The following is a 15,590-nucleotide window of genomic DNA, read 5'->3' as shown; positions in this document are numbered from 1 at the left end:
ATGTAGGCTCCGATTCTGTAAACTGCGCCTAACTTTAGGCATGGTTTAAACGTCTGATTTAAGTGGTTAACGAGTGATTTAAGAGTCTTAACAAGCGTTAATTGGAACTTAGACGGAGTTGTCAGGAGATAGACGCTAGGTAGATGCGAGTTTTTGGAAAAGTCACATCCAAGTATGTAGACGTGGGCATAACGAGGGCGTAACGTGGGTGTGGTTAAGGATAGGTACCAGATAGTCGCTAGTTGACCATGTCTAAACATAGTGGAAATTTTAGGCGAATGAAAAGCTGGTCTAAGGGCTCCTTTTACAAAGCTGCGTTAGCGGTTTTAGTGCGTGCGCTAGATGCTAACGCTTCCATAGAGCTGATATTAGTTAGCGTGTTCTAATCTGTAGCGCGCGCTAAAAACGCTACCGCAGCTTAGTAAAAGCACACACATTGAGCTACATCAGCTTCTACTCAGGTGGATCTCCCTGCCCTGTCATATCATAGTTGACTGACCTGCCTATGTATCATATGCTTAGGAATGATATCACAGTCACCACAAAGAAAGCATTTGTGGATCACCAAGTTAATGTGCCTTGCTGCACCTTGTCTATCTTCTCATGCTCACTGGTTCAAATCCCACCTTCACTAATTTTAACAGCTTCCTATTAGCTGTCATAAGAGGGTCTAGATGGTGGACTTTGCCATTTTCATCAGCACATTTATACTGTACTACAGTATAAATCCTTATATGTCCAGATAAGTGGCTATAGCTTTAAAAATTGCAGCTGTATGAGGGGGTGCTAAAAAGTTGTCAGCACAACCAACAAACTTCCTAAATTCTGGGTGTTGTTTTGCCACTGTAGCTGAAAAGAGTGTTCTTATTTTGTTACGCGCCAATTTGCAGAAATGAAATTCTACGAGGGTTCTTCAAAAAAGTTTCTGCACGTTCATATTTTTGCGCTTAACCACAAACATTCTTTTCTGATGGCATTAAAAAGTTAGTAGGAAGCTGGGAAAAATGTACTGCAAAACAGGGTGATTATGTGGAAAAGTGATAAAATTTGTTTTTGAGATATTTAGGGGTTCTTTTAATAAGGCGCGCTAATTGATTTTATAAATCTTTTAAAATTTTTCATTCAACAACAGTGCATACAAATATACATACAATAACATAAAAAAACAGTACTTTTGTCAATCAAAAAGATATAACAAACCATTTACACCCGCCCTCCCTCCCACCCAAATTCAAATAAATTATTTCATTCAATCTATATAATCATAATAAAACATATCTATTTAATTAATAAATATAACCCAATATAATACCCTCCCTCCCTCCCTGGATGTGCAAATCAAGTAGGAAATAGGGAGATAAACCAGCTAATCAGTGTTAATAAAATTTGTCAACGGACCCCATATTAATTTAAATAACTTATTATTACCTATTTGTTCAGAATTCATTTTCTCGTATTTATAACACAAGCATAATGAATTCCACCAAAAAGTGAAATTTAATCTGTCAAAATTCTTCCATTTTTTAGTGACCATTTGCATGGCTTGCCCAGTCATTATACCAAGTAATCTGCTTTTATGTCTATCTATTGGAGGTGTAGGAGATAACAAAGTCTCACAGATTACTGCTTCATAGACAGCGGAACTGCAGTCTCCAGAATCAAATTAATATTTCCCCATATAGATTTCCAAAAGTTGAGTATAAAAGGACAATAGAAGAACAGATGATCCAGTGTCCCTATATCTAGATGACAGTGCCAGCATCTATTAGATTTTGAACTATCTAACTTTGTAATCAAACAGGGGTCCATAAACTGTGCAACAAAAAAAACATGTTTGTCTCATAGATGCTGACGCTGTACATCTCATCGTCCAAGTCCAAATCCGTGGCCATTGAGTAGCAGAAATTTGTTGCTTTATCTCAATGCTCCAAATGTTTGTTAGACTAGTTTTAGGTTTTTTATTCAGATACTAATTTATATCACTTGGCTGGTTGATGCTCTAGCAAATCTGTCTGGAAGCATAGGCCCGGCAAACTATACTAATTTTTTAAGTTGCGCCAATCAGGGAACCCCTTCTGAATGGCCTGCTTCAACTGCAACCACTTATATATTTGAGACTTTGCAATGCCGAATGATTGTTGCAGTTGTGAAAAATCAAGCATTTTCCCATTTGATAACACATCATCTAAAGTACATATACCTGCCTGCAGCCAATGTTTCCAGAGGATCTTAGACTTGCCAATTTGAATCTTGGAGTTCAACCATAAGGATTGACACGTGGATTGTTGTACAGATATAGATGTTAAATTATCAATAAATTTTAAGGTTTTCCAGGTGGTAAAAAGAATGCTATTGTCCTTATAAATTCTGGGTAACTTGATACTCAACATATGACATAACCGTAATGAGTCAATCAAAAAGCCAATATCACACTCTCACTATATTGTATTATATTCTTTTACTGCTTGCTTCAATTCTTCTATAGATCTCTTAGCCATTCAGTAGACACCATTTAAATGTAACATCTTGACATGCAGTTCTCATGTGACCTCAGCGCTACACTTGGACTTCATATTTCATGTAAAGCCCAAGCTATACTGTAGCCAGCCTCCTCATCGGTCATTCTTCTATCATATCTTTATTTTTATATATTTTTTCATTATTTTAAATAATTTATGGTATAAAAACCTTGAATAACTTATCTCAAAGTTGATACACTGAATGAGGCCCCGACGTGAATTCAGCGTTTCGCAGAGAAGCTGTTTCAAGGAGCATCCCCATTTAGAGACTTAACATCATTATCTCCGTACAGGTCTAAAATGGCCGTGGCGTCTTAGATCTTCCTCTTTATATGTGAGAGAGTGTATAAAGAGGGAGATCTAAGATGCTGTGGCCATTTTAGACCTGCACGGAGATAATGGTATTAAGTCTCTAAATTCAAATGCTCCTTGAAACACTTTCCCAGCCAAATAAATTTTGTGAGAATTCCATTCAATTTCTTTTAAAAGGACCCCTGAAAATAAACTGGCAACATACTCATTTGGTAGCAAATTACAGGCAAAATCATCATCTTGACAGTTTGGACTCTCCCCCACAAAGAGAGATGTAATGGATTTCAGTGCTCACACATTTCTTTGACTTTCAGCAATAAAGATTTTTCATTTACTGTCATTGTGTCTTCCAATGTATTTTGAATCATAATGCCTAAATATTTTATACCCTTTTCCTTCCAAGGAATGGGAACAGATCAAAAAGTCCTTTTGCACAATGTACATTTAATGGAAGAACCTCCAATTTACTACAAGGCGCACTAATTGATTTAATGCGCGCTAAAAATTAGCATGCACTAAATGCTAAGGCACCCATAGAATATAATGGACTAATTTTTAGCAGGCGCTAAATCGGTTAGCGCCTTAGTAAATAGACCCCTTAATAAATAGTGTTAATAAAATAAAAGTGCAGAAACATTTTGAAGACCCCTCGTATGTTTTGACATTGTTTCAGATCACTGATTGAACCATATCCACATCATTCTCGTTTTGGTTGGGTTGAGAACTTTTCAGCACCCCCTCATAGTGTGAAGAATTTCAGTGTCTGGTAACCAGAGCTGAGATTGTGATGTCATAATGTCTCATTCCACCAATAAGAGCCAACCTCAACAGTGATGTCACAATGGCTTTATTGCCCTATACTTGGCTCACTTTTATTACATACAAGGGGGTGCTGAAAATTTCTCAGTCCAACCAACTTCCTAAATTCTGAGTTATTTTGTCACTATAGCTGAAAAAAGTGTTATCTTATTTCGTTAAGTGCCAATTTGCAGAAATGAAATTCTATGTTTTGACATTTTTTCAGATCATTCATTGAACCATATCCATGTTCTCTTCTTGGCTGGGGTGAGAACTTTTCAGCACCCCCTCATATAATCAAGATACAGTGCAGACACATGATTTTCCTGTGGTAATCAGGGCTTAGGCCTGGTTTGACTGCATTCCTGAATACATTTGTAGCACTTGTGCTGAACATTCTAACTTTTGTGAGTATATTTTATGCCTTTTTCACACCATAGTATTATACAGTACTCCCCCGAGATTCACGGTTCCAGGAACCCCCGCGAATCTCGAAAAACCACAAATACGGTTTTTCATGGGTGAGCCTTAAGAGGGCAGCGGGAGAGGGCAGCAGGAGAGCAGCCAGAGCACTGTGAGTGCAGGAAATCACTCGCGGTACGCTCCGACCGCCTCTTCCATCACTAAATCGGGCCTTATCCATTCAGGAGCTGCTTTGACACGCAGCTCCTGATTGGATAAGGCCCAACTTAGTGAAGGAAGAGGCGGTCGGAGTGTACCGCGAGTGATTTCCTGCACTCGCGGCGCTCCAGCTGCTCTCTCCTGCTGCCCTCTCCTTGTTGGTGGTTTGCGGTCAGAAAATACCGCGAATGACCGGGACCGCGAACCACCGACCGTAAAACCACCGGGGGAACACTGTAGTATGAAAAGCTCAGCAAAATATTAATCAGCATACAAACCAAATCCTTGTAATGCTTCTCCAAGCATCTGGGCATCCATAATGGGATTGCAGTTTGGGTTTGGGAAGATTGTTCCTTGTACCTGTTGAAAGCACAGTAAGGAGGTGTATTACTTTTCACAAATTTAGTATTATTATTTTTCTTTTTCAATACATTGAACATTGTAAAGGAAATGTGCTTTAGACTTAACACGGCATTGCATTGACAATGGTATAGTAGAAGCCTGTCCAGCACCTCAGCATATACCGTACCTTCCAAGTAAGACAATTGTGGCTAATGACAAGACTGAAGTACTGAGTTGGCTAAAGATGCAAGAGGCAGTGTTTAAAGAACATAAGAATAGCCTTACTGGGTCAGATCAATGGTCCATCAAGACCAGTAGCCCATTCTCATGGTGGCCAATCCAGGTCCCTAGTACCTGGCCAAAACCCAAAGAGTAGCAACATTCCATGCTACCGATCTAGGGCAAGCAGAGGCTTCCCTCATGTCTTAATAACAGACTATGGGCTTTTCCTCCAAGAATTTGTCCAAACCTTTCTTAAAACCAGCTACGCTATCCGCTTTTATCACAATCTCTGCAATGCGTTCCAGAGCTTAACTATTCTCTGAGTGAAAAAATATTTCCTCCTATTGGTTTTAATGTTCAACAATTTTTATTGATGACTGCAGAAATAGACATGGTACATAATATACAAATAAGCCCCGGTTTTATATTCAAATCTATTTTATTGTGGATTCAAAAGACAACAAAGTATTCAGCAAGAACAACTGAACAAACATCCAACAATACAAAGAGGTTTTTATATAACAGAATAGAAAACTCAGCACCCACCCAAACCCTACCCAACCATTATAGTCCCAAAATTCATCCCCTCCCCAGACTAATGCCTACAGAAGATGACCAACAGGTCTCAAATGCTCCAAAGGCCCGTATTCTAAAAGTATTTACCTGCAGTTTCATCGAAAGATTAAATTCCATGAATGCATCCTGAAGTGCTACATTGCAAAATCAAGTATTAGAGCAAAAGACTTTAATCTATTGTAGTGGGCAAAAGGCTTTTAGTGGAGTCAAAGACTCAGAAAGGAGATCCCACCATCAATATTTTCCAAAGTGAGCAGGAAAACAAGTTAAGCACAAGAAGGAATTTATAGAGAGCAATAAGAAAGAGCTGTAGGGAGTACATGTCAAGACAGTGTGATTTGGAGTTAGGTGTATGCTTCCTGCTGAGGTATTTATTATATTCTGTAAAATAGTTTTATTATTTTAGTAGTGTCCATAGATTTGGATATTTCTGTTCAGAGTACTGTCCTTTTAGCGCATGAAATAAAGTTATATGCACAGTCTGCAAAACACATTTGTTTGCACATGCAGTGTAATGTGGCTCATTAATATGCGTGCTTTTGAAATTCATATGTTAAAATTATGCCTGTATAAAGTAACATTTCTAGAAATGTGATTCTGTTCCTAATATGTAGCTAAACTGGGCATTCTCATGCAAAGATGCTTCATAATGCCTTAAAAAAAAGTTCATCTGTTAAAAACATCCACAGCCTGATTTTGGAAAGTCAGAATTTGGACATTGCACACTGTATTTTGCTTAAAAAGCAAGGGGGAATGCTGTGGACAGGGCTAGGGTGGTCCCATAAATAGGATATCCAACAGCGATTTTTGAATAAGAAATGTCCATGTCTAAAAAGAAGGGTGTTTTTATCTAGACTTGTTTCAGTCATGTCCAACCAATGCCTTATCAAGGGGTACGGAAGGGGGGGGGGGGGTGCACCCCAGATGCAGGCCATGAGGGGGTGCTCCCAAGGTTGGTGTCATGATCCGGGAACTTCGCTGCTGTGCCTGCGTTGGACCTTCCTCTCTGCCGGGTCCTGCCTTTGCAAAAGCAGGAAGTAAGAGGGACTGGCAGAGAGGAAGGCCCAACGCCATCAGAGCAGTGAGTTAAGGCTACCAACAAAGAGAGAACTCACATACCTCCGGGCTTGCCTTCTAAAGTAGCAGCAGCAGTTGTGGCAGTGGCCAGATATTGGAGGCAGAACTCTGAACAGGCATCTTGTGGTTTGGCTGCAAGGGCCTTCCTACTGCCATATCACTGATGATGTGGAACAGGCCGCAAACAGCCCATTTGGCACTGCTTCTAACAGTCGGCCACCACCACCACTGCTGCTCTTGTTGGAGCCCCGAAGGAATGTCAAATCTCATGGTGCTAGTGGTGGGAGGCAGGTAAGGATGTGCTGCACAGGAGGATGGGAGGGAGAAATGGAAAACTGCTGCATAGGGGGATTAGAGGGAGGGATGGAAAGCTGATGCATGGGGGGGAAGAGGAGAGAGAGGAAGAATTGTTGGACATGGGATGGAGGAGAGGAAGGGAGATGCAGCAAAGAGACAGAAAGGGGTGAGAAGAAGAAATCCTGCATATGGTGGAGTGGAGGGAGACCTGCATGGAGAAGAGAGAAGGAGAATAAGGTTAGACATAGGGTAGAAGGCAGGGAGAGATGGTGCATAGAGGGGAATAGGTGGGAAAAGAGAGAGAGAGAAATGGTAAATGGTAGAAAAGAAACAGAAATGTTGGATATGGCAATGGAAGGGAAGGTAGAGAGATGGAAGATGCATGGTGAGCACAGAAAAATAAGAAAATGTCAAATGGGCAGGAGACCCTGGTGAGCGAGTTAACAGAAGACAAACAGAAAGCAAAGCCTAGGACCAATATGATTTGAATAATAAGATGCCCCATTTGTCATTTTCTTCTTTCTCTGTGGTAACCATCCATCTTCCATTTCTATCCTCCTCTTCCATTTCCCTTCCCTCCCCTGGAGGTCTGGCATCTTTCCTTTTTTCCGTCTCTATTCCCGTAGCTGCAGCGATGGACCCCACCAACCCCAGATCCACCATCTCTCCTTTTCTCAACTACCCTTTCATCCAGCATCTCTCCCTCCTTCCCCACCAGCTCTCCATTTCTCTTTCTAACTACCTTCCTATCCAGTATCTCTATCCCCCCACACCATCCCTTGTGTCCAACTTCTCTTTCTTTCTGTTCTTTCCCTCCGTAAATCTCATTGTCCACCATCTCTCTCCCTCTCCTGTTTTTAGATCCATTATTTCTTTTATCCCTCCCCCATCTCCCCTCTCCATGATCTCCCTCAAGTCCATCTTCCCCCCTACACCAAGTTCATCTCTCCCATCCATCTTCTCCCCATCTCTCCTCCAGTCCACCAAATCCCCCAAGTCCATATCCCCTCCCCCATCTACCTTTATTTTGACTGTATCCCTTAATATCCTGGGATGGATTCCGTCCGGTCCCATAGCTTTGTCCACCTTCAATTTTTCAAGTTGTTCAAAAACACTTTCTTCCATTAACGGTGCAGTATCCACTCTTTTCTCAGGTGTAACTTTGCTATCCAATCGCGGTCCTTCTCCATGTTTTTCTTTTGTGACTACCAAACAGAAGTAAAATGACTTTCTGTTGTGCAGGAGTTAAAATATGGAACTCACTTGTGGGCCAAATATGAAATTGTCGTGAAAGGGGCCTGTTTAAAAAATTGCTAAAGACGTGGAGGGGCATAATCGAAAGGGACATCTAAATCTATTTACGTCCAACTTGCAAGTCATCCAAAGTAAAAAAACAGCCTAGGACACATTTTCGAAAAATACATCCAAAATTTTTTTACTTTTGAAAATCGTCTAATTATATGTCCTGACGTTCTGATCGTCCAAGTCGCTAAAACGTCCATCTTTATACCACATTTCTGTCCAACTTTTCATCCAAGTCCAAAACGCCTAAAACAAGCCCTGTTGGATGTGGGAGAGGTCTGCAAAGTGAACATCCAGACATGCCACCTAAATAGGGGGTACCTTACAGGGCACTGCTGTGAACTTCACAAAAAGGGTGCCATGGCTTCTCCCCACTACAGCTCCCTTATAGGTCATGGTGAGCCCCCCAAACCACCTCCAGAATCCCCTAAACCCACTTATCTACTACCCCAATAGCCCTTATGGCTGCAGGAGCCACTTATATGCCAGTACAAAAGGGTTTGGGGGGTGTATAGGGGAGTGCACATGTTTAAGTATCAATGCAGTGATTACAGGGGCTTATGGGCATGGGTCCTCCTCTCCATGAGTACCTAACCAACCCCCAAGACGACTTAAGCTGCCTCTGTGCTGGACAACAAGGCTTTCCTATGCCAGGCGACCAAGTGATGATAGTTTGGAGGCTGAATTTTAAAGGTGTGATTAAAATTTTTATAGGGGTGGGGGGGTCGGGGATCACTAGGGTAGTGTGTGGGGGTCTGTTTTATGTGTTTGCAGTGCTTATCTGCTGCGTTTAGGTGGGTTTTTGTGATTTAAACCATGTTTTACATGGTCTAAATCACAACATCCAAGTTCTGTCGATCATGGGCTGTATAACTTTTGGTTATACATGCTGTACAACTAAGTCTAAGCCGGCCTCGACACTCCTTCCGAAACACTCTGTTTACCTTTAGTCGTTCAGCTGCACTATGAAGGTCTAGGTCGTTTAGAAATACGTCCAAAACCCGTTTTTAGTATTGGCATTTGGACGTATTTGGGAAATATTCATCCAAGTGCCGACTTAGGCCGGTTTTTGGATGTTTTTCACTTTAGATTATGAGCCCCGATTATTTCGATTATTATAATTATTTGTGGATACTTTTTATAGTCAGTAATTTTCTCTGGTTTATTCAAGTGTTTGCTGCTATTTTTCAGATATTTTTCTACGATTGTTTTTTTATGTTCTTTTAGAATTTGTGTATCTAGTTCATATAAACTGCTTAGTTTTAAACGGTATAGAAATTTTTAAAATAAATAAAATTTGTTTAGCATATTTGCTTTGTCCTCATCAATCTCCACATAGCGATTCAAACCTTCTTTCAGTCTCGTAATTCCATTTTTTGCCTTTTTCCTTTCACTAATATACCTGAAAAAAATTTTGTCTCTTTTTTTTATATTTATAGCCATTTGCGCTTTCGCCAGGCATATCTCTCTCTTGACTTCTTTTAGTTTCATCTGATATTCCTTTCTGTGCTCCTCTTCTTGAGTTTTTTTTTAAATATTTCATGAACACCAATTCTTATGCCTTTATTTTTTCTGCCACTAGTTTGGAGAACCATATCAGTTTCCTTTTTCTCTTATTTTTATTTATTTTCTTCACATAAAGATCAGTAGCTGTTTTTATTGCACCTTTCAACTAGGACCACTGTTTTTCCACTTCCCTAATGTTTTCCCATCCAATCAGCTCTTTCTTTAGGTACTCCCCCCATGTTACTAAAGTCTGCATGTTTGAAATCCAGGACTTTTGAGTTTTGTGTGGCCATCCTCCACTTTGGCTGCTATATCGAACCAAACCTTATGATGATCACTACTTCTCAGGTGGCTCCCACTCGGGCATTAGAGACACTTTCACCATTTGTGAGCACCAGATCCATTATTGCTTTTTCCTTCATGGGTTCCATTGCAGAGCCCCTTGAAAGGCATCCACAATCTCCCTACTTCTTTCCAATTCCACAGACGGAACTTTCCAGTCTGCATCTGGCAGGTTGAAATCACCCAGCAACAGTACCTCCCCTTTCTTTCCCAACTTTTTTTAAATATCTGTAACAGCTCTTTTTCAATTTGCTGCAATTGATTCGGAGGTCTCTTTTCAAAACAATCCATATCAAGTTTAAGTTTCAAGTTTTATTACCATTTGATGAATCGCTTATACAAATTTTCTAAGCGATGAACAATTTAAAAAGCCATTAGTTAGTGGTCTCACATATGATTGGATATAAAAGACAACATACAAATTAAATAAACCGACTAACATTTTTGCAGTCAGATTAAAGACAAACATGATTGAAGGGGGAAAGGGGGGAAAAGTTACAAATTCATTTGATGTTGGAAATTACAAAAAAGGAAAAAAACGAGAGGGAGGGAATTATATTTCAAAGGAAAAGTGTGTTTCAGAATTTAAACTGGATTTTTGTGACTCCTGCTACTAAAAAGAAGTATTAAGTACTAGGAAATAGAGAATTTTAATTCCTTTACTTTGTAAGACAACTGATTAAACTCAGATTGCCTAATATTGGTTTTTAAAGCAAAAGTTTTGTATTTAATATATTATTCAGCTGTTTTTCTGCTGCAGTGCTGGAGTGCATTCCTGCAGTCTTTTCTGATTATTGAATTGGACAGCACTAGTACCCACATCCCAAAGGATTGTGAGATGAGTCCAAATGGGCTACAGAGAATTTATTTATTTATTTTTTTTTAGCCCAGAATGGGTTACAAAGGTACATTCACAGTATAGAAAGGACAAAATTGGTGAGAGACATATTTGACAGACATAGCTTAGAAGAGTTTGCAGCATGCATAGGAGATATTACATGGCATAGCATAGTTTTAGGGCAGCATTCACTAAGAACAGAACATAAAGGTACTAAAACTGTAGTGTTGTAAGCGAGTACATTATTGGTGATCAGCAGTTGAGTTCCCAAGAATGGTCTTGTAATCTAGTATGTATCATTTGGAACAACCTCCACAGATTCCAACGGATTCAGAATGCCGTGGCCAAGCTCATCTTCGCTAAAAGTAAATTTGACCATGTCTCCCCGCTCCTGGCCAAGCTCCACTGGCTTCTGATAATCGCCAGGGTCCGCTATAAATGCGCCTGTTTAACTTTCAAAATCCAATATGGTATCCTCCCTCCCTTTATCCCTCTTTCTTGGAATTCCTCAAACCCTAATACCAGCAGATCCTCCCACAAATTAAAACTATCCTTCCCCTTGCTAAAATGCATTTCCCACACAGGAAAGCTAGGGACCTCCCTCCACTTCAAAATCACTGAGCTCTGGAACAACCTTACCTCCTCTCTTCGGAACTTGAGCTCTCTCCAAGTTTTCCGCAAACATCTGAAAACCTGGCTTTTCTCAAAAATGTAAGCCTCTCTCCAACTTTGGTATCCCAAGTCCTCAAAATCTCTTCATATCTGGCATCCCTAGTCCTCTAAATATTCTTCATACTTCGACCTCTAACCCTTTATTGTAGTTCCTCCCTATTACATCTCCTGTAAACTGTGCCGAGCTCCACGAACGTGGAGAAGATGCGATAATCAAACCTAAGGATTAGATTAGATTAGATTTGTGGCAAGCCATTTATTCAAAATAGAAACAAAGAAACATGACAGCAGATAGAGGCCAAATGGCCCATCTAGTCTGCCCATCCGCAGTAACCATTAACTCTTTCTCTCTCTGAGAGATCCCACGTGCCTATCCCAGGCCTTTTTTAATTCAGACACAGTATCTGTCTCCACCACCTCTTCTGGGAGACTGTTCCATGCCTCTACCACCCTTTCTGTAAAAAAGTATTTCCTCAGATTACTCCGAAGCGTATCACCTCTTAACTTCATCCTATGCACTCTCATTGCAGAGTTTCCTTTCAAATGAAAGACTCGACTCATGTACATTTACGTTACGTAAGTGTTTAAACGTCTCTATCATATCTCCCCTCTCCTGCCTTTCCTCCAAAGTATACAGATTGAGATCTTTAAATCTGTCCCCATACGCCTTATCACAAAGATCACTCAGCCTTCTCCTGGACCAGGGGTCTCAAAGTCCCTCCTTAAGGGCCACAATCCAGTAGGGTTTTCAGGATTTCCTCAATGAATATACCTGCGATCTATGTGTATGCACTGCTTTCAATGCATATTCATTGGGGAAATCCTGAAAACCCGACTGGATTGTGGCCCTCAAGGAGGTACTTTGAGATCTCTGCTCTGGACAGACTCCATCCTTTTTTGAAGGTGCGGCCTCCAGAACTGTACACAATATTCTAAATGAGGTCTCACCAGAGTCTTATACAGATGCATCAATACCTCCTTTTTTCCTACTGGCCATACCTCTCCCTATGCAACCTAGCATTCTTCCAGCTTTTGCCGTCACCTTTTCAACATGATTGGCCACCTTAAGATCATCACATAAAATCACACCCAAGTCCCGCTCTTCCGTCATGCACATAAGTTCTTCACCCTCTAAACTGTATTGATCCCTTGGGGTTTTGCAGCCAAAATGCATGACCTTGTATTTCTTAGCATTAAATTATAGCTGCCAAATTTCAGACCATTTTTCAAGCTTCGCCAGGTCTTTCTTCATGCTATTCACACCATCCAGTGTGTCTACCTATTGTAGATTTTGCTATCATCCACAAAGAGGCAAATCTTACCCAACAACCCTTCAGTATTATCATTTATAAAAATGTTTAAAAAACAGGCTCAAGATCAGAACCTTGAGGCACACCACTAGTAATATCCCTTTCCTCACAGGGATCTCTATTGATCACTACCCTCTGTCGCCTTCCACTCAACCAGTTCCTGACCCAGCCCACCACTTTGGGACCCATCCCAAGGGCACTCAGTTTATTTTTTAGACATCTTTGTGGAACACTGTCAAAGACTTTGCTAAAATCTAAATACACCACTGTTCATGTAGCATTGTAGCTTTAACTATAACTTATTTGGAAGTATATATGTTGGGTACTTTAATCTCAGTGGCATGCTAGCAGTTAGCACCCTTAGCAACTAACAGCCACATATGAGGTCTGATAATTAAGTTTGCGAACTTATCTTAGAAAAGGTATAAGCACTTCTGCAACCACAGTATGACTGGGAAACATCGTGTCACCAAAGCTGCTGCTCAGGTTACAGCTTCTGTCTCTGTGCAGACAGAAAATGTTACCAGGGCAGAGGGAGTGGTTCCATGTGCTGTCTTCAGCTTGAATTCCTTATGAAGGAAGTAAAGGAACTGAGAGAAGAGTTGGCAAGACTGAGAAGCATCCGTGCAAATGAGAGGTACATTGATGAAATGGTTCATGAGGCATCAAAGATTTCCAGCTGTGGAAAAGAAGAGGCTGAGCTGAGGGAAGACAGTTGGACTCAGATTACAGTACCCTGCAAGATTGGTACTGTTACTCTACCTGCCCTTGAATTGAAGAACTAGTATGCTGCCCTGGAAGTGGAGGAGATAGGAGCATTCCAGGGAGAGGAAGGACCAAAGCTTGAAATCCCCAAGATTACTGGCTCCCTGACCACTGGGGGGCGTAAGATAATGGTAGTTGATGATTCCCTACTGAGGAGCACAGAAGTGTCCATCTGCAGACCAGACATGATGTCCTGGTAGGTATGTTGTCTTCCCGGTACCAAAAACCAAAATGTTAAGGAGAGATTGCCAAAAATCATCAAGCCTTATGACTATTAGCTGATGCTGCTCATCCACGGTGGCACTAATGATACTGCCAGGTACCCCTGTAAATGTATCAAAAGTGACTTTGTGGCTCTGGGAGAGAAGGTGAAGCAGTCAGTTGCACAGATGGTATTCTCGTCCATCCTCTCTGTCGAGGGTAAGGACCAGGTCAGAGAAGCACGCATGTCAAGTATACTGGGGAATCTATCTGGGTAAACCTGGCCAGAGGCGGAGAAAAATGCCTGTACCTTGGTGTGGTATACAGACCTCCTAGACAATCGGAGGACAAAGACGCAGAATTAATTGAAGACATTGAGAATATCACCTTGCGGGGGGATGTTGTTCTATTAGGAGACTTCAATATGCCTGATGTAGACTGGAACACACTCTCAGCGACAACTTGTGATAGCAGGAGGATATTAGCGTCCATGAAGGGAGTACAGCTCAAACAAATGGTGCTAGAGTCTACTAGGGCCCAGGCCATCCTGGACCTGGTACTTACAAACGGGGAAAGCGTCTCGGAGGTCTCGGTGGGAGAAACGCTAGCCACCAGAGACCATAACATGGTATGGTTTAACCTTAGGAAAGGCTTCCCTAGATCTCAAGCAAGAACAAGGGTACTCAATTTCCGGGGCACTGACTTCGCACGCATGGGAGATTTCGTTCATCAGACACTACAGGTTCAAGAAGTAATTGATAATGTGGAAGCTATGTGGTCAACCTTGAAGTCGACCCTTCATGAGGCAACTATCCGCTACATTAAATCGGTAAATAAACAACAAAGAAACAAGAGACCCAAATGGTTCACTGATGAGGTCTCGTACCGCGTCAAGGAGAAGAAAAGAGCATTTCTCTTATACAAACGCACTGGGGAGAAGGAAGCAAACATTGAATACAAGACAAAGTCTGCAGCGGTCAAAACAGCAGTCAGGGAGGCCAAACTTCGAATGGAAGAAACTCTAGCGAAGAACATTAAGAAAGGGGACAAATCCTTCTTCAGGTACATTAGTGACAGGAAGAAGAACACAAATGGGATAGTACGCCTTAGAACGCCAGACGGGAATTATGTGGAAACAGATTCCGATAAAGCCAAACTGCTGAATGATTACTTCTGCTCGGTCTTTACCTGCGAGGCACCAGGGCACGGGCCAAGGCTGGAAACAAAGCAAAGCATGGAAGATCCATTTCAGAATTTTGAGTTCACAACTGCTGATGTGTACAGAGAACTGTCAAGGTGAACAAAGCCATGGGACCGGACAATTTGCACCCACGAGTGCTCAGAGAGCTAATTCGATGTTCTAGCGAAACCGTTGGCCATGCTCTTCAATCTCTCCCTATGTACGGGGAGAGTCCCCCTGGACTGGAAAACAGCTAACGTCGTTCCTCTGCACAAAAAGGGATGCAGAGCAGAGACTGCGAATTACCGACCAGTGAGTCTCACTTCAATAGTATGGAAACTCATGGAAACTCTACTTAAAGGTAAATTAGACACGATAATGGATGAAGGGAATCTAAGGGATCCCTGTCAACATGGATTCACCAGAGGCAGGTCATGCCAATCCAATCTTATAAGCTTCTTTGATTGGGTGACAGGAAAGCTGGACTCGGGAGAGTCTCTGGACATAGTATACTTGGATTTCAGCAAAGCGTTTGACAGTGTCCCACACCGTAGACTACTAAACAAGATGAAATCGATGGGTTTAGGCGAGAAGCTAACTGCATGGGTCAGTGATTGGCTGAGTGGAAGACTTCAGAGGGTGGTGGTCAATGGCACCCTCTCTGAGACATCGGAGGTGACTAGCGGAGTACCACAGGGCTCAGTCCTGGG

At 41.5% G+C, this 15,590-nt stretch overlaps 1 protein-coding gene across 1 annotated transcript in view; it reads right to left on the bottom strand.

The window, feature by feature from the left end:
* Window positions 1-15,590, bottom strand: part of ANXA10 (annexin A10) — a 166,647-nt gene that overhangs the window by 113,182 nt on the left and 37,875 nt on the right. Inside the window, exon 2 of the mRNA XM_033958721.1 lies at window positions 4,529-4,639. Coding sequence (XP_033814612.1) covers window positions 4,529-4,639 — 111 coding nt within the window. The remainder of the gene's footprint in view (window positions 1-4,528; window positions 4,640-15,590) is intronic.

This window comes from Geotrypetes seraphini, chromosome 1 (genome assembly GCF_902459505.1).
Source record: "Geotrypetes seraphini chromosome 1, aGeoSer1.1, whole genome shotgun sequence".
NCBI classification, from domain to species: domain Eukaryota; kingdom Metazoa; phylum Chordata; class Amphibia; order Gymnophiona; family Dermophiidae; genus Geotrypetes; species Geotrypetes seraphini.
Note: the sequence above shows the minus strand (reverse complement) of the source record. Positions and strands in the feature narration are given on the sequence as shown.